The 19,717-nt window shown below is 41.3% G+C and overlaps 1 protein-coding gene across 1 annotated transcript in view; it reads right to left on the minus strand.

Moving 5' to 3' along the window:
• Window positions 1-19,717, minus strand: part of LOC311121823 (ADP-ribose glycohydrolase MACROD2-like) — a gene marked incomplete at both ends in the record, with an annotated part of 532,081 nt that overhangs the window by 121,557 nt on the left and 390,807 nt on the right. The window contains one exon of the mRNA XM_084196265.1: window positions 3,817-3,938. Within this exon, the coding sequence (XP_084052391.1) occupies window positions 3,817-3,938 (122 nt within the window). The remainder of the gene's footprint in view (window positions 1-3,816; window positions 3,939-19,717) is intronic.

Raw genomic sequence — 19,717 nt, forward strand, 5'->3', positions numbered from 1 at the left:
TACCTTAGACAGGATTTCTAGCTCCCCATGAAAACACCGGTCTGTTTCTAATAAATATATACATATTGGGTAAATACGTTAGATAAACTGAAATAAATCCATGGAATGTGTTCCAGAAACAAAACATAAAAATATGACGTTCCAAATGGCACCCTATTCCCTTTATAGTGCACTAGAGCCCCATGGGTCCTGGTCAAAAGTAGTGCAATGTTATAGGGAATAGGGTGACATTTGCAAAGAGTAAACTGAAATGGTGGATAAAACAAAAAAAGGCAGAACTTAACACAGGTTCTCTCTCTCTCTCTCTCTCTCTCTCTCTCTCTCTCTCTCTCTCTACCCCAAGGGAGAGGGTTTTTCTTTATTTTTACTATTTTTTACATTGTAGAATAATAGTGAAGACATCAAAAATAATATGAAATAACACATATGGAATCATGTAGTAACCAAAAAAGTGTTAAACAAATCAAAATATATTTTATATTTGAGATTCTTCAAATAGCCACCATTTGCCTTGATGACAGCTTTGCACACTCTTGGCATTCTCTCAACCAGTTTCACCTGGAAAGCTTTTCCAACAGTCTTGAAGGAGTCCCACATATGCTGAGCACTTGTTGGCTGCTTTTCCTTCACTCTGCCGTCCGACTCATCCCAAACCATCTCAATTGGGTTGAGGTCGGGGGATTGTGGAGGCCAGGTCATCTGATGCAGCACTCCATCACTCTCGTTCTTGGTAAAATAGCCCTTACACAGCCTGGAGGTGTGTTGGGTCATTGTCCTGTTGAAAAACAAATTATAGTCCCACTAAACCCAAACCAGATTGGATGGTGTATCGCTGCAATGCTGTGGTAGCCATGCTGGTTAAGTGTGCCTTGAATTCTAAATAAATCACAGACAGTGTCACCAGCAAAGCACCCCCACACCATAACCCCTCCTCCTCCATGCTTTACGGTGGGAACTACACATGCGGAGATCATCCGTTCACCCACTCCGCGTCTCACAAAGACACAGCGGTTGGAACCAAACATTTCCAATTTGGACTCCAGACCAAAGGACAAATTTCCACCGGTCTAATGTCCATTGCTCGTGTTTCTTGGCCCAAGCAGGTCTCTTCTTCTTATTGGTGTCCTTTAGTAGTGGTTTCTTTGCAGCAATTCGACCATGAAGGCCTGATTCACACAGTCCCCTCTGAACAGTTGATGTTGAGATGTGTCTGTTACTTGAACTCTGTGAAGCATTTATTTGGGCTGCAATTTCTGAGGCTGGTAACTCTAATGAACTTATCCTCTGCAGCAGAGGTAACTCTGGGTCTTCCATTCCTGTGGCGGTCCTCATGAGAGCCAGTTTCATCATAGCACTTGATGGTTATTGCAACTGCACTTGAAGAAACGTTCAAAGTTCTTGAAATTGTCAGTATTGACTGACCTTCATGTCTTAAAGTAATGATGGACTGTTGTTTTGTCTTTGCTTATTTGAGCTGGTCTTTTACCAAATAGGGCTATCTTCTGGTATACCCCCCCCCCCCCCCCCCCCACCTTGTCACAACACAACTGATTGGCTCAAACACTTTAAGAAGGAAATAAATTCCACAAATTAACTTTGAAGAAGGCACACCTGTTAATTGAAATGCATTCCAGGTGACTACCTCATGAAGCTGGTTGAGGGAATGCCAAGAGTGTGCAAAGCTGTCATCGAGGCAAAGGGTGGCTATTTGAAGAATGATTTGTTTAACCCTTTTTTGGTTACTACATTATTCCATATATGTTATTTCATAGTTTTGATGTCTTCACTATTATTCTACAATGTAAAAAATAGTAAAAAATAAAGAAAAACCCTTGAATGAGTAGGTGTGTCCAAACTTTTGACTGGTAGTGTATACCTGGTTATGTGTCCCAAACAATTATGTGCAGAACTAAGGTAGCAAACAAATAAACCACCTGCCAAAGACAATGGATCAACAGTAACTGATGGTAAATGTTAGCATCAATGTCCAGGTCACCTCTAATAGTAACTTTCAGCCAACATTATTTAGCTTTGAGTTATTACAGAACCATTGAATGTATTTATCCCTTTCTTTCTGTTCCTTCATTTTATAAACGTTTTCCCCTCAAATCATCTCTAAAGGAAGAAAACAAACTAAAACAAACTACCTTGACATATCTCAGAAAATATGCTGGACTGCTGGACTGAAAGACGCTGGACTGAAAGATGCTGGACTGCTGGACTGAAAGATGCTGGACTGAAAGACGCTGGACTGAAAGATGCTGGGCTGCTGGGCTGAAAGATGCTGGACTGAAAGATGCTGGACTGAAAGATGCCAGGCTGCTGGGCTGAAAGATGCTGGACTGAAAGATGCTGGACTGAAAGACGCTGGACTGAAAGATGCTGGACTGCTGGACTGAAAGATGCTGGACTGAAAGACGCTGGACTGAACGATGCTGCACTGCTGGACTGAAAGACGCTGGACTGAAAGATGCTGGACTGCTGGACTGAAAGAAGCTGGACTGCTGGACTGAACGATGCTGGACTTCTGGACTGAAAGATGCTGGACTGAAAGATGCTGGACTGCTGGACTGAAAGATACTGGACTGCTGGACTGAAAGACGCTGGACTGAAAGATGTTGGACTTCTGGACTGAAAGATGCTGGACTCCTGGACTGAAAGACGCTGGACTGAAAGATGCTGGACTGCTGGACTGAAAGACGCTGGACTGAAAGATGCTGGACTGCTGGACTGAAAGACGCTGGAATGAAAGATGCTGGACTGCTGGATTGAAAGATGCTGGACTGAAAGACGCTGGACTGCTAGACTGAAAGATGCTGGACTGAAAGATGCTGTACTGCTGGACTGAAAGACGCTGGACTGAAAGATGCTGGACTGTTGGACTGAAAGACGCTGGACTGTAAGATGCTGTACTGCTGTACTGAAAGACGCTGGACGGAAAGATGCTGGACTGAAAGATGCTGGACTGAAAGATGCTGGACTACTGGACTGAACGATGATGGACTGAAAGATGCTGGACTGCTGGACTGAAAGATGATGGACTGAAAGATGTTGGACTGCTGGACTGAAAGTTGCTGGACTGAAAGATGCTGGACTACTGGACTGAAAGATGATGGACTGAAAGATGCTGGACTGAAAGGTGCTGGACTGCTGGACTGAAAGATGATGGACTGAAAGATGATGAACTGCTGGACTGAAAGATGATGGACTGAAAGATGCTGGACTGCTGGACTGAAAGACGCTGGTTATTTCTTGTGTGTTATTTTCTAGTATTACATTGTTATTGATTATTGCATTGTTGGGTTTTGAGTTTGCAATAAAGGCATTTCACTGTACTTGTGTGACATTAAAACTTGAAACTAAGAACTAAAGCAGCAACCAAGTATCCCAATGGGCAAACACACCAGATCGAATTCTGATTCACATTCTGATTATTGTTTGAGTGAGTTGTCAACCAGTGTTGAACTAAATTACAAACAAACCAACCTTTCAAAGCTTTTCGCACTGGGAGAATGCAGAGGGAGGGTTGTGCTCGGAGCTGTTGCTCACCAAAGAGTACAAGCCAAGATCATTAAACCAGCATAGATTCAAGAGAAAATTAACTTTTATTAAAAAGTTTGGCCTCTGGGCCTGTAGACTAGTGGACACACTCATATACAGAACCACATGCTGTACAGTTGAGTAGATTCCACTGTGGCGTTGGCTGCAAGGTCCCAGTTCCCATTCCCTGCAACAGGCCTTTGCATTTCTCACCCCTCTACTCTGTCCCCCTGCTGATCTACTTATATAAAAAAATGGGGGGGGGGGGGTACTCACCACAGAGCGCAGTCCGAACCCCTTGACCAGCTCCAGTGAGTTCTGGTAGCAGGCTGTCAGGTCCTTGGTCTCTGTTTCACCCACATGCCCTCTGGCCACAGGCCCCACAGTGTGGATCACATCTGGGAGAAGAGGACAGACAGAATAATAATATTAGCTAGCACACTAGTATTGAGGACAGACAGAATAATAATATTAGCTAGCACACTAGTATTGAGGACAGACAGAATAATAATATTAGCTAGCACACTAGTATTGAGGACAGACAGAATAATAATATTAGCTAGCACACTAGTATGGAGGACAGACAGAAGAAGAATATTAGCTAGCACACTAGTATGGAGGACAGACAGAAGAAGAATATTAGCTAGCACACTAGTATGGAGGACAGACAGAAGAAGAATATTAGCTAGCACACTAGTATGGAGGACAGACAGAAGAAGAGATGGATCAGAAGGGAGGACATAGGAAGAATACTTTAGTTCGTAGTTATTTTACAGATCACAGAAAAGTGTCTTTTTTTTATTTCAACCCAATCTAACAGAGACACATACACACACCACATATTATCATCTGACATGGGATTCGAACCGGCAACCCTCTTGTCGCTGCGCCGCCTCTATAACAGACACAGCATCCTTCAGTTCACTTTAGCTCCACTATCATTTTATCAGTACAGTAGAACTGGCCCCACTAGCGCCCAGGATGTGGGAATTCTGCAGTGAAACATTTGAAGAGATAAGTACAACCATTGTTCCATTCCATGTTCCATTGTGTACAGATCTGATTCCACCTGCTTGAATCTGAAGGCTCTTTAGAAAAGCTGCTCTTTTTTCTCCCTCTATCATATTTTTGTCAGGAAATTCGACATTAGCTCACATTAAGACAATGGGGGAGTTTTGAGTCCACTGCCTAAAATGAATACATTGGTTGCATTCCAAATGCCTCCCTATTCCCTATATATATAGGGCTCCCCCCACAGGGTTCTGATCAAAAGTAGTGCACAATATAGGGCATAGGGTGCAATTTGGGATGCAACCTTTATTCAGTTAATGCAACTGCAGTGCAGATAGACAATCAATTACAAGTTTCATGCTATCTATTCAAATATTCATATCTCTGGCTTCGCTCTCCTCCGCTCCTGCGGCATGTGCATAGCAATGTGGGTGGCTGTCAATCATCCTATGTCATGTGCTCCAGTCTGTGCTGTGGCCAGACTGCAGAAGAGGAATACGCACCAACGGACGAACGGGGAAACAAACGCAAACACACGCATGCACCAACCCACCTACGCTCGACGCACGCACACGCATACACAGGGATAGGCAAAAATTACAAAATACAATGACAAAATACAATAAAGATCAATGTTTCAAATTAAACTACAAAATACTTGTACTTTGTAATGTATTTAATTAAACATTTTAAATAAAAAAATTAATTTGCATGTAGCCGGCCGGAACAGCAACAACATTCTCAGTAATGGTTACAGAAACGTTTTACTTGCTATGACTGTGATATGTTGTTGTTTATCTACCTTAGTTGAATGCACTGACTGTAAGTCACTCTGGATCGGAGTGTCTGCTAAATGACCAAAATGTAAATGTATATGTGAAAATGAACATACCAAAATAAACTGCAAAGCACACTGGATATTGTTTCAGAGGCAGAGCTCATTACAATAATTCTCAGCATTCTTTGCAAGTGTTCATGTTTACATTGACATTTAGTTCATTTAGCAGACTCACACCATAGTGCCATCAGACTTCTGATACCAATGCAGGGTGAAAGGGTGCCACAACATTCTGAACCGCTAGAAAAATGGTATAGAAAAGTACTTTGTATTTTGAAAATACAAATTACAGACCTCGAAAGTATCTTGTTACATAATACATTGGAGTGTAGTTCAGGCCGATGAAATACAAATGACAAAATACTCAGAAGTAATTGAAATATGTATTTCAAATACATGTAACAGAAATACTGCTCATCTCTGCAAAACACGTGCACCCAGCACTTCGCTCTGTAATTGAATCATATGGGCGATGACGAGAATAAGAGAGTATAAGCATTGATTTGACAGGTAAATGTTGTATCCTGGTTCTGGTGTGTTTAGAGTAGGGCAGGTTAGTCATAATAAACAACACTATTTATTTGGCAACTCAAGCTCAGACACAAAGAGGGGATTTGATTATCTAGCCCGGGTTACCCTGGTGGAAGGAGTTCACACCTGGTGAAAAGTGATTGGGCGCGTTCGAGCGGATCACCTTTGTCAAGTCGGTGCCATTCAAAGTGTGCTGCATTATGGGGATAAAAAGTGTCCGACTTGCGCCTGCATGTCGACTGCATGAACTTTACAACAACCATGTGATCAAAGGCATGAAGTTTCGACTGCAGTTGTTCCTCACCAGCTGTAACTTACAGTGTTGTAGTGTTGTAGTACTCCAGACCACATACAGTTGAAGTCGGAGGTTTACATACACTAGGTTGGAGTCATTACAACTCGTTTTTCAACCACTCCACAAATTTCTTGTTAACAAACTATAGTTTTGGCAAGTCGGTTAGGACATCTACTTTGTGCATGACACAAGTCATTTTTCCAACAATTGTTTACAGACATATTATTTCACATATAATTCACTGTATCACAATTCCAGTGGGTCAGAAGTTTACATACACTAAGTTGACTGTGCCTTTAAAAAGCTTGGAAAATTCCAGAAGATGATGTCATGGCTTTAGAAGCTTCTGATAGGCTAATTGATATAATTTGAGTCAATTGGAGGTGTACATGTGGATGTATTTTAAGGCCTACCTTCAAACTCAGTGCCTCTTTGCTTGACATCATGTCAAAACAAATCAGCCAAGACCTCAGAAAAAAAATTGTAGACCTCCACAAGTCTGGTTCATCCTTGGGAGCAATTTCCAAACGCCTGAAGGTGCCACGTTCATCTGTACAAACAATAGTACGCAAGTATAAACACCATGGGACCACGCAGCCGTCATACTGCTCAGGAAGGAGACGCGTTCTGTCTCCTAGAGATGAACGTACTTTGGTGCAAAAAGTGCAAATCAATCCCAGAACAACAGCAAAGGACCTTGTGAAGATGCTGGAGGAAACAGGTACAAAAGTATCTATATCCACAGTAAAACGAGTCCTATATCGACATAACCTGAAAGCAAGGAAGAAGCCACTGCTCCAAAACCGCCATAAAAAAGCCAGACTACGGTTTGCAACTTACTTTTTGGAGAAATGTCCTCTGCTCTGATGAAACAAAAATACAACTGTTTGGCCATAATGACCATCGTTATGTTTGGAGGAAAAAGGGGATGGCTTGCAAGCCGAAGAACACCATCCCAACCGTGAAGCACGGGGGTGGCAGCATCATGCTGTGGGGTGCTTTGCTGCAGGAGGGACTCGTGCACTTCACAAAATAGATGGCATCATGAGGAAAGAAAATGATGTGGATATATTGAAGCAACATCTCAAGACATCAGTCAGGAAGTTAAAGCTTGGTCGCAAATGGGTCTTCCAAATGGACAATGACCCCAAGCACACTTCCAAAGTTGTGGCAAAATGGCTTAAAGACAACAAAGTCAAGATATTGGAGTGGCCATCACAAAGCCCTGACCTCAATCATATAGAACATTTGTGGGCAGAACTGAAAAAGCGTGTGCGAGCAAGGAGGCCTACAAACCTGACTCAGTTACACCAGCTCTGTCAGGAGGAATGGGCCAAAATTCACCCAACTTATTGTGGGAAGCTTGTGGAAGGCTACCCGAAACATTTGACCCAAGTTAAACAATTTCAAGGCAATGCTACCAAATACTAATTGAGTGTATGTAAACTTCTGACCCACTGGGAATGTGATGAAAGAAATAAAAGCTGAAATAAATCATTCTCTCTACTATTATTCTGACATTTCACATTCTTAAAATAAAGTGGTGATCCTAACTGACCTAAGACAGGGACTTTTTACTAGGATTAAATGTCAGGAATTGTGAAAAACTGAAATTTAAATGTATTTGGCTAAGGTGTATGTAAACTTCCGACTTCAACTGTATTGAGTGTCTCGGTATCGGATACATTTGGTCGGTCTCGGTCTTGACTCGGTCTCAGACAGTGAGGGACTCGTAATATCTTCCCGAGACCAGCGGAGTAAAAAAGTAATAATTATCAGATTCCATCTAATCAGCGCATAAAACCGCTTCGCCAGGCCACTCCTTTCTTGAAACATGAATATCTAAACAGCCTTTATATCTATTATAGTCATGTTTGCACAGTGGCGAACCTATAGGTCTGTGACAGGTTTGTGATTCTGAAAGGACAGCAATCGTAATACCAGCACACTCATGTAGGAGAACTGTATACCCACTTTCTTTTCAGTGGGCATTGCTTATACTCACTTCTTAATCCCTACTGATGTGTATCAAAGTAGTGTAGTGGAGGTATACGACTTATCAATTATGTAGTACAATAGAGAAATCATGCACAAAGTAGCCTACAAAATCGCAAAGCACGTGAAATATATTCACATGCGCGCAGCACACTAGTTTAATCTGAATATCATCTGCAGGTAGCAAGAGTGTGCAGCTCTCAACTGGTTTTGGCATGGAGCAGCTCACAGAAGAATGACATCGGTAGCCGGTAGGGTAGGAAAGATGTTTCAACTTATGATATCTACCAGTAAATGCTAATTAAGGCAACAATGGGTATGCAAACCAGGTATTGAAAAAGCGCAATTGTCATCATGCTCTGTTTGCATCAGGGGCGTAGACATGGATGGGCCTGGGTGGACAGAGGCCCACCCACTGGGAAGCCAGGCCCTGACAGGCCCACCCACTGGGAAACCAGGCCCTGACAGGCCCATCCACTGGGAAGCCAGGCCTTGACAGGCCCACCCACTGGGAAGCCAGGCCCTGACAGGCCCACCCACTGGGGAGCCAGGCCCTAACAGGCCCAACCACTGGGAAGCCAGGCCCTGACAGGCCCACCCACTGGGAAGCCAGGCCCTGACAGGCCCACCCACTGGGAAGCCAGGCCTTGACAGGCCCACCCACTGGGAAGCCAGGCCTTGACAGGCCCACCCACTGGGAAGCCAGGCCCTGACAGGCCCACCCACTGGGAAGCCAGGCCCTAACAGGACCACCCACTGGGAAGCCAGGCCTTGACAGGCCCACCCACTGGGAAGCCAGGCCCTGACAGGCCCACCCACTGGGAAGCCAGGCCCTGACAGGCCCACCCACTGGGAAGCCAGGCCCTGACATGCCCACCCACTGGGAAGCCAGGCCCTAACAGGCCCACCCACTGGGAAGCCAGGCCCTAACAGGCCCCTAGATATGAAACAAACAGACAATCATAATATTAGTCAAAAATATCAAATTCCCATTTTATGCTACAAAACCAACTTTATAAGAGGTTTTAAAAATAGGTTATATTTGACTGACTGTTCCATGACGTACACCAAGGCATTGTTGGCAGAATAGATGGATGCAGTTCAATGCATAATTAATATAATTCACCAATTCATTTCTTGGTAGTCCCAAAAATATTACAGATAGGTTATAAATCACAGCTGGCCTGGTACATAGTTTGCTGCCTCCATTCGGGATGCATTGTTTCAGTTTCAATGACTGAATATTCTGGACAAAAACGGACGAATGTAACTAAAGCTTGGAATATCAATACAATCAAACTAGCAAGGGCAATGATCACAAGTCAGTCATAACGTGGCTAATAGGCTAGCATATCTATTTATTTAGCAAGCTAACACGGAGCCTAACGTTAGCTAGATAGCTAGCTAGCTGCAAGGAGGATGTCATGTCATGCCATTGGAGGAGTGGGTGAGTAACTGACTTTTGCCCCTCATATTGTTTTTCGGTGGCTATACACAGCTAGAGATGCAGATGTCATTTGGTTAGCTAGCAATAACTTCAACGACTGTTATACAGTTAGCATATCTCTTGTGTTCACAAATTCACTCTGGCTATCTACTCCGATTTCAGAGCATGCTCGTCTGAGTGTCCCAGAGCGCAGAACAACTGAAGAATTTACGAACGCGCAACACCTGCTGAATATTACCGATGTCAGTAAACTTATGCAAAAAAAAAGTAATAGTTAGTCAAGAACGCTCTAGATAACATGTAAACAGCCTAACCAGCTCTGCTACGGCGAGTAAAATGGTCAGAGTGAGGTGTTCTCTCATTTCTGTCTGGAAGTAGCTAGCTAGCAAGCTAGCCAACTTTAGCCAGTTATCTTGGGTGCTTGGTTGGGACAAGCATGCATTGGCAGGCAAGCTGCAGAAGGACAAGGAGGCTACAATTCCCCATAGTTTATCAGTGCAATTTTGACGGCCAACTAGCTAAAAAAGTTTGAGAGTGTTTATTTAATGTTCCTTAGCTCATCTTGCTCTGGATAGTATTAGTTGTTGATCTTGTTGTTGTTGATGTGCATAACTGAGGGAGAGAGAGCCTACCTTTTCATGGTTGTTTGATCAATAGGACTGTAAAGTTCCCAAATGTAAGAGGACTCCCGTGGTGTTTAAATATTTGTGGCTTTTGGCGAATGAGTTCTAATGATCTAAAGTCGCGCTGTTGCAACTGCCTGTAAACACACAGTCCAGTTCAAAGTGAATTATGGTAGGCCCGTGTGGCAAATGGCTTGTTTGTATAAAGGTCTACTGTAGCTCTGATTGGCTATAGCGTACCTGTCTGTGTAGACTCCGGTTCTGGACAAGACAGATGTTTTTATTTCGGTTTTATTTCCTGCAGTGTCTATTAATTGTCCAAACGCACGCCCGCTTTCCCACTCTATATTGCTATAGAATTTTCACAAATGCCTTAGTATACGCAATTCTCAAACATTCTAAGAATTTATGAAAACATGAAAATGATCATATCTAAGTGGTTGCTTTACATTTTTAATTTTTTTGTCATTTAGCAGACGCTCTTATCCAGAGAAACTTACAGTTAGTGAGTGCATACATTTTAATTATATTTTTTATTTTTCATACTGGCACCCTGTGGGAATCGAACCTACAACCCTGGCGTTGCAAGTGCCATGCTCTACCAACTGAGCTACAGGATTATTGTCAGATAAAAATTTTTGATGTGTCATTTTCTTCCTGGGTGTGAACAGATTATATGTTGCTAAAATGCTGTCAGTTCCACATTAAATGCAACAATGTTTCACACACAAGTTATTTTCAAAGAGATGGCTAACAACAGCAAGCGCGCTGCAATAAAAAACACAGTTCACACTATCCAAATTATGATAATTTGAAACTTAACTTCTTGTTGAAAGTTATTCTTGAAAAGGAAGAAGCTAACAAATTAGCAACAACATCCTCTTTGATAACACCTGCTGCAGCCGCTGTAAACTAGCCGACAACAAAAGCTAGCTAGCTAGACCGTGGGAAAACTACTGCTCGCTATTGTGACCTGTTGGCCTTCAATAATGAAGAAGTTTAGACAACGGTCTACCTGTACTGAACAAAATCTGCACCACAGAGAAAGAGAGAGAGGGAGGGAGGGAGGGAGGGAGGGAGGGAGGGAGGGAGGGAGGGAGGGAGAGAAAGATAGAGAGAGAGAGAGAGAGAGAGAGAGAGAGAGAGAGAGAGAGGGAGAGAAAGAGAGAGAGAAAGAGAAAGAGGAAGGGAGAGAGAGAGAGATAGGAGGGATAGAGAGAGAAAGAGAGGGCGAGAGAGAGAGGTTAAAGAGGGAGATCTAAAATGGGTTTCACAGTCATTGCATAATGATAGGGAAATAATTCTCACCACATTGCATTTAAATTTACCCATGAAAACGTTGGTTTGACAGCTGACTAGGAAAAAAGCTTTTGTCTTTCATCTAACGCTCACACAACAAACAATTGTATTTACTAGCTAATACATCATCAAGTGATTTAGCTTGCACATCGTGACCGTTTCTAGAACAACAAACAAATAATGTTTCTGAATTTGACACCATCATTATAATTCAGCTGCGTCCCAAATGGCACCCTATTCAGTATTAAGTGCACTACTACCCTATGGGGCTTGATCAAAATTAGTGCACTATATAAGGAATAAGGTGTCATTTGGGATTCAGCCAATGTTTCTGAATAGAACACATCAGTCGTTCTAATTCATTGAATGGCGATACTAGGTTTAAGATACATAAATCTCACTTTATAGGCTATTAAAGATTGATAACCATGACTCATTCATTAGAGATCACACATCAAATATCCATTTCTGTTCTCTGAAATATTAAACACTGTTAAATATGTATACTGAGAATCATCCTGAGCTACTTGGTGTGTATGTTTGTGTGTGTGTGTGTGTGTGTGCGTGTGTGTGTGAGGAAAACAGAGAAGAGAAACATTGCAATGATGAGTGTTGCGTAACACACAATACCTTGTCCAGGGCCTGTATTCACAAATCCTCTCAGAGGAGTGCTGGTCCAGGATCAGTTTTTCTTTTCAGATCATACTGAACCCAGGGATTACAGATGGAAATTAGCTATCTAGCTCAATCTTGTGCAATGGCATGTTTTACATGGTCCCTGACAAATAAACAATAATACGATGATGATATGAACAGAGGGGACCTGATCCTAGATCAGCTTTTCTACTACTACTATTATGTCATCTATGCTACTATTGGTAAAGAAGACACTCTCCTTGCCCCTAGCCTGGGTGCCAGTCTGTTTCTGCTTCTTTGCCAACTCCTTAAGGATTTTTCATAAGGAATTGCCATGTTGAATTGCCTGTCAAGAGAGCAGAAAAAGACTGCCACTCAGGCTACCACTAACCTACCTGACCGGTACCATACTAACTTACTGGGAAACTGACTCTATGCCAGTGTCACTACAAACAAAAGGTGCTATAGGAGAATCCTTTTTGGTGCTAGGTAGAACCCTTTACAGGGTTCTTCATAGAATCCCCTGTATATGGTTCTTCCTAGAACCCTCTATGAACGGTTCCACCAGCCTTATTAGCCTTAAAATTATATTATTTATGACAATACATTACATATACTGTATCATAAGGCCTTTCTTTGAGGGCCCTAGTGATGTTACGTTTGATATCAGAGCTCTGAGGCATGCGTTGAAATCGCTAAGCAGCTAACTTCGAAGCAGTGCGCCGATGCGTTTATCACTTTATCAGAAGTACGTCATCAATGACGTCTGAAGCATCGTTTGATCACATGCTGTTTCAAACTGTGTGTTGCAAAATGCGAGATCCCACTGATTTCGCCGTGGTTCCAGTGCGTTCTTTGATTCTAAGCCGCTTTCAAACACTGACTTCTACCGAACATTGTACTTACAAATATATTTAGCATTTTGTACTAAAAGTTTCACCTCACCGGTAGCTTAACAGGTAAAGTAGGGAACTATGGAATATTCAGGGACATGAGGGTATTAGGTCAAATTCCGTTGAAGGCACACTATTTAGAAAATTGTGAAACCACACTTCCTTTCTGCACTGTTGTTCAAATAATTTGTTTTATTTAGTATAGTATGAGCTTCTCTCTTAAAGGAAAACTCCACCAAAAAACTATCTTTTGGTAGTTGTTTCATTAGTCCATTGTTGACATAGTCCCAAACTGTTTTGCTTGTCAGCAATCAAGTTTTCAAGATATGTAACTTTCAAAATACAGAAATCACCCCCATGATGCAAAACGCAGCATCATATGACACAAAATGCATCATAAAGGGATGATTCCTGTATTTTGAAAGTTACATACAGTATCTTGAAAACTTGATTGACAGTTTGGGACTATGTCAACAATGGACTAATGAAACAACTACCAAAAGATAGTTTTTGGGTGGAGTTTTCCTTTAGGCATCCTAAATAATGCCATAGATTCAGTTTTGAAAAATAATAAACTTGAAGGCAAAAAATGGAAGCATGATATAAGATGTGAACCTGTTATTCCAACTGACTATAGGATACTAAAGCCAACGATTTACCGCAGCGCCACAGAACTTTGATGAAAAAAAATGTCTATCTGATAATCACACGCTGCTATTTATTGCTAACCAGCAGATGTCACTAATGTGATTTGTGAACAGATAATGAAGGTCAGAGTAACAAACCGTTTTCCGGCACAATTTGGAGAAAAATCACCAAAGCCTTCAGAAAGCCTTGGTTTCCCATCACTAGTTACCCTAACACAGTGGTGTTAGGAAACTCCTGGTTTACAGGCCACATCAGGCCTGCAAGTCACATTATGATGGCTTGCAAAGTGGTGTGTAATTCCTATTGGAATCCAGCCAGAGTTAGGATATCCAAAAAGTGGACATATTAATCAACCTGCATTCAGCTTGACTGCCAGGGTAGAAGATTGAATACTGAGACTACCTCAATCATCTAAACTGGAACAACCAACTCAGTAACAGGTGCACCAAGTCCAAATACTAACAGATTGGATTAGTTTAGGAAAATATATGTTAGTTATCTTTGTGTAGCATAAAATGTATCAACCAATCAATGTACATGCAAAAACACAAAATAAAACAAACAATTCTGAAAATCACCCTGCAATAGAGCATGGTGGGAAATATGATATATGGTTCTATGTAGAACCCTTCTTGCCTTCCAAAGAATCATCAAAGAACCCTGTCTTCCAAAAAGGGATCTTCAGATCACAAAGGCTCTTGCTAGAACAATATCCCTCCACAAATAACTCTTTTTTCGAAGACTGTAGCCATAATGTACACAGCCATGACATTACTATGCCAATATCAACACGTTGTAAAAGTAAGTATCAAAACAAAACGTTCAAGTTTGCAATTTGCTCTATTCTCTGTGCATGCTGGATACACTCAAAGCTGAAAAGTGTCTAATTTACTTGAAACCAGCAACTCTTCAGTTCAAACTAGTTTACTATCTTCCCGCTGATATCCTTCATACAAACAGAAACATGTCCTTCACCTTTCAGAAAAAAAAACTGTGTTGTATAAATATTGATCTGAAGTGGAAATGTGGAGGATATGAGAGACATGGGTTCTGGCGAGATAAGAACTGTTTAAACTTTCATGAATTCACTGGTGGTCTGGTTATTGGTGCTGGCCCAACACTGTAATTGGCATGCTGCTGCTCTGCTGTTGTTGTAGTGTTGAGTTTCTATTTATTATGGATGAAAAACAACTCTGAAGCACATGCAACATACCCCATTAAAACGACATTGTGTGTGTGTATTGTGTGTGCGTGTTGTGTGTGTGTGTGTGTGTGTGTGTGCGTGCTACTCTGGAAGGAGGTAGACAATGCTTCAGACAGCTCCTATCTCATTACTGTTTCTACCAGCAGCAGCTTTGGTTGGTAGGAGATCTGATCATGCGAACACAAAACCTCTTGTTTCATATGAAAAATAGTAATATTTTATAAGATACCAAACTTTGCCCTCAAAAACTCTAACTCCACTTGCCTCATCTTAGTAGAATGCCATGTCGCATCCCTATATATAACTGCCTTTAACAAAGGTCTCATTTAGCCATTTAAAGCTAGCGACGCTGACTAGATAAAAGGAACTTCACTTTCACTGTATCAGGGCTCCAAAAATAAAGTAAACTATGAGAGGAAGCGGGGTGAGACAATTGATACACTGTGAGGGGAGTGCAGCCAGCTACAAGATTTTATTACCAACCCTTTTTAAATCCAGCAAAATCGCATGCTTACTTGAGATTCTGTGTGAAAGCGTATTAGCAGAGCTTTGAGATCTAAACTACCCGTTTGCAAAAATGTATAAAATGGCTCTGATGGGGGAAACTGCTATGCACTGGGCATGAGAACTGGTGTGTGTGTGTGTGTGTGTGTGTGTGTGTCTGTTCACTAAAACAACACAAGGCAATAAATAACCTATGCATGATTTGACCTTGAGGATGTCTTGGCAAAAGGTTCTTATTTGCACCTCGTACGAATAAATGAATGAAAATAAATGAATGATTTTTTGCATTCTCTCTCTGTGTTTGTAGGCTAAGGAGATGGTTATTTATGATTGCCCTGTGCTTTTCAATGAATATATTATACATATTACAATATTATACAGTATACATCTTGTCCCAAACAAAACAGAAAAAGAAGCAGGGTTTGAAAACGCACTGACAGGTGATTCATCCTAAAAAATGTTTTTGTATTGTAGAATCTTCTTTCGCTTTTATCTCACTCTCTTTATTCTCGGCCCTGACAGGCGTATTTCTCCAGATCAGTATATCTACATTACTGTCACAGGGAACAGAGATACAGACAGACACACATGCATACAATTATCCACTGCAGGCTTCATACGAGAAACAGATAACTCTCCATCTTAGCAGGCGAGATAGACACCATGAAAGCCATGATGGGAAAGGTATAAACCATGCTGATAGAAGACCAACAGTCTTTCCTGGGCTTATAGGAGGAGGGTTGGGTTGATTACTGGTATGATAACAAACATTAACCAGGGTGTTGTATCTAGATCCTAATGGCCTGATGAAAAGTTCTAAGCAGAGAGGGGTTTGTCTGGGAGGAAGAGTAGGGCCTGCGTTGAAAGGACAAATTGGTACTTCCTAGACATCGTTTGAGGAGTTAATTGATAACACATTCCAAATCCAAAGTCAAATGTCAGGGGCATTGTTTGTCGGGTGATTTATTCGTTTTCGATTTCTCAGAGTTTTTTATTCCATAGTTCAACCAAAAGAGCATTAGATGTATTATATTATTAGACAGTATTGAATATAATCCTGTAGGTATATACTTGAACTTCAAGGGCTGGCTGGATTGCTGCTTTCCCATTAATGAATCCAGTACAGAATAAGCCTGTGGGTAGTGGGGAAGGGAGGCTAGATGGATGCATAGTCATAAGCTGTGGGTCTTTGTGAGGTGAGTTGTGTGCCTGTTCGTGTCACCCCAAGCTAAGGGACCACAGCAACAGATAAGTTAAATGGAAACAGTGGACAGGAGCTCATCAGCCATGAGTGGGATTGCCAAGGCAATGATCCCGTAGGCGGTGTGTGTGTGTGTGTGTGTGTGTGTGTGTGTGTGTGCGAGCTTCTCTGTCACCTCTCTGTGACCCATGCAGAGAGAGGAGAGAGTATTGCTCACGGCCACACAGTCAACAGTTCTCCTATTGATCTGTTCTCATTACACATCTGAACGGTGTCATAAGATTACCCTGTTCTTTCACTTGGAAACAAATGCTTCACTAACATCAGTCTGCTGTTTACTGTACCTGTACAACACCTATGAATAGACAACATTAACATGAGGCATAATGGAGAGGACACTCATTAATACAGTAGATTTGTCAAATTGATTGGCTTACAGTATGCATTCATATGTTAAGACATAACATACTTGAATATCAATAAATTGAGGTTGAAGAAGAAGAAAAAGAAGAAGAAAAAGAAGAAGAAAATAAACAAAAAGAAGAAGAAGAAAATAAAAAAGAAGAAGAAGAAGTTATTCTGCAGTGCAAATGTAATGTATTGGGTTATTATTCGCATTCTTCTCCTCTGCCTGCAATCCTATTACTCAGAACACTGATTGAAATCTACAGAATATATTTCATCTGCAAACGGCTGAATGATTATCCTGTGTTTCCACCATCATGCAAATTAATCTTGTTTCCTTCATCTTAACAATGTCTGTTGTGTAAAAGAGGCAGGTCTGCATTCAGACGCCTTTTATTCCTTCCATTAAGCTACAATTTTCCTATTTCATTTGCATGCTGCATTCTCCTTTCCATACAATCCCTGACAAATAAATAAATAAAATCATTAATTAATTAACACACACACAAACCAATAAACAACATCAGGGGCACGCTGCTGCCAGACAGACACACAGGGAACCAAGTTTGTTTTGTTATCCTCTCTCGGGTCTATTCAGTGGAATATAATGTGTGTCTACAGGAGAGTTGGTGACGTTTAATCCCTTCTGAGAACACAAATGAATGGGATGGGTGAGCACATCAGATTGATGTACAGTGTACGGAGAGGGGATTGGCTCGTGGAGTCTGTGTCTGGCATAAATCTCTGATTGGCTCGTGCGGTGTGTGTGTGTGTCTAGCATAGCTTTTTGATTGGCTCATGGAGTGTGGGTGTGTCTAACCTAGCTCTTTTGATTGGCTGGTGGAGTGGCTGGTGGAGCATGTGTTTAGCTAGCAAGCGTAACACTTCAGCTCAATCAACCTGAATAATACATACAATCACCCTAAGAGGTGGCAGCTGAGGGCACTTATATAACATATAGAACACGGGAACACTCAGAAAGGGGAATTATAGCCTACATTCCACCGAATATGTATGACTACTGCCTCCGCTAGCAATCATCGCAACAGACAGAGTGGGGCGATTCCACAGCAGGAAGACACAACATTTTTGGGGGTATCTCATCAGATTGTTCTGGCAAATCTCACATAGAAACTTCATTGGGAGGAGGGATCTTTGATATGCTTTTTACATTTGTATCACAAACCATTTTTTTGAAAATCATGATGAAAGTGGCCATTTTAGGACCTTTTTAGACCTATACATGCCTATTATAAGACCCTATGATCTGTGAACCGCACATGATACAGACAACATATTTGTTTCATTATACTCCTCATAATCTGCTCTAAAATATGGAGTATGTCAACATTTTAAATATTAATATGAATATCCCAAAAGTACCCTTTTTGATTTTGCTTATTTTTAGACATACTGTTTGGAACAATATACACTTCAAAAACTATTTCCATGATAGGTGCACTCAAAAAAATGCAGGCCCTTACAAAAAAGTTTCTGGCAAATTTGCTGCAAACTACATTGTGTGCCACAAAATGTTGCCAGAAGTTTGCAAACATTTGTCACTAGTGGTGAATCTGCGGCAAACCTTTGGCAACAATACTATTTATTGCCACTAGTGGTAAACAGTTCGCCAGAGGTTTTTTTCTGGCAGAGAATTCTCTCAAGATTCTATTCGAATCTGTGGCAAACCTGTGGCAACATTTATTGCCACTAGTGGCAAACAGTTTACCAGAAGCCATTTCTGGTGAACACCTGAGTTCCAAGACCAGTAACCGTTGATGACCAATCAGGCAGATTAGAAACATCTGTTGGAAAATGAAAACCAAGCTATCTAGCTAGCTACCTACCGAAGTGTCTAACTTATTAATTAAACTTCCTAATAAACTTTAACATTTTATTAGCTAAATGATGCCTAGTTAGCAATGTAATGTTTTATGGGATAGAGTGAAACACATTTTGTTGATACCAGTTTCAATATGTCAGCGCCACTGACTGATTGGCTATTGCTCAGCTAGCTAACGTTAGCTATAATATTTTTGAACAATTCATGTGATAGGTAGCTAGCTAACTAATGATTTGCCTAAACACTTTTATTTCTAGGTGAATACGTTGCTGTCTTTTAATACCAATATGCATGTCAATATGCTAGTGTAACGGTTCCGTAGCATGTTAGCTAGCCAATAGCTAAGGTAGCTAGCTAGCTAGCAACAATATGAGTTGATTTGATATCAAAGCAAGCTATTTAACAGGCTTATCTCATGCTTGCATGTTGATTGATTGAGTTAGCTAGCGTTACTGTACTGGTTTTCAATGGTTTTTGACAGTGGCAGCTTTAGCCGGACTTGTGAAGTTGAGGAGGATGGATGCAAATTCTGTTAGCTAGCTAACGTTAGAGTTTACCTTAAGTTAGTATAGCTAGCTAGCTTTGTTTCAAAAAAATGTTTTATTTCTGTACTTAAATGCAGAGGTCAAGGCCAATGAATGGACAGCTTTGTGAAGGATATGCTGGAACCTGGCCTCTTTGATTCCAAAGTTTGAGGGTAAGTAAAACTGAGAAATTTCTTTTTGAGAGTGGGGACAGAGCTTTGGGGGGGAACACATATTTTAATTAACCCTGTGTAAAACAGCATCTACGTCTTCCACATTG

The sequence above is a fragment of the Coregonus lavaretus genome (assembly GCF_964263955.1).
Source record: "Coregonus lavaretus genome assembly, contig: HAP1_SCAFFOLD_206, whole genome shotgun sequence".
Classification (NCBI taxonomy): domain Eukaryota; kingdom Metazoa; phylum Chordata; class Actinopteri; order Salmoniformes; family Salmonidae; genus Coregonus; species Coregonus lavaretus.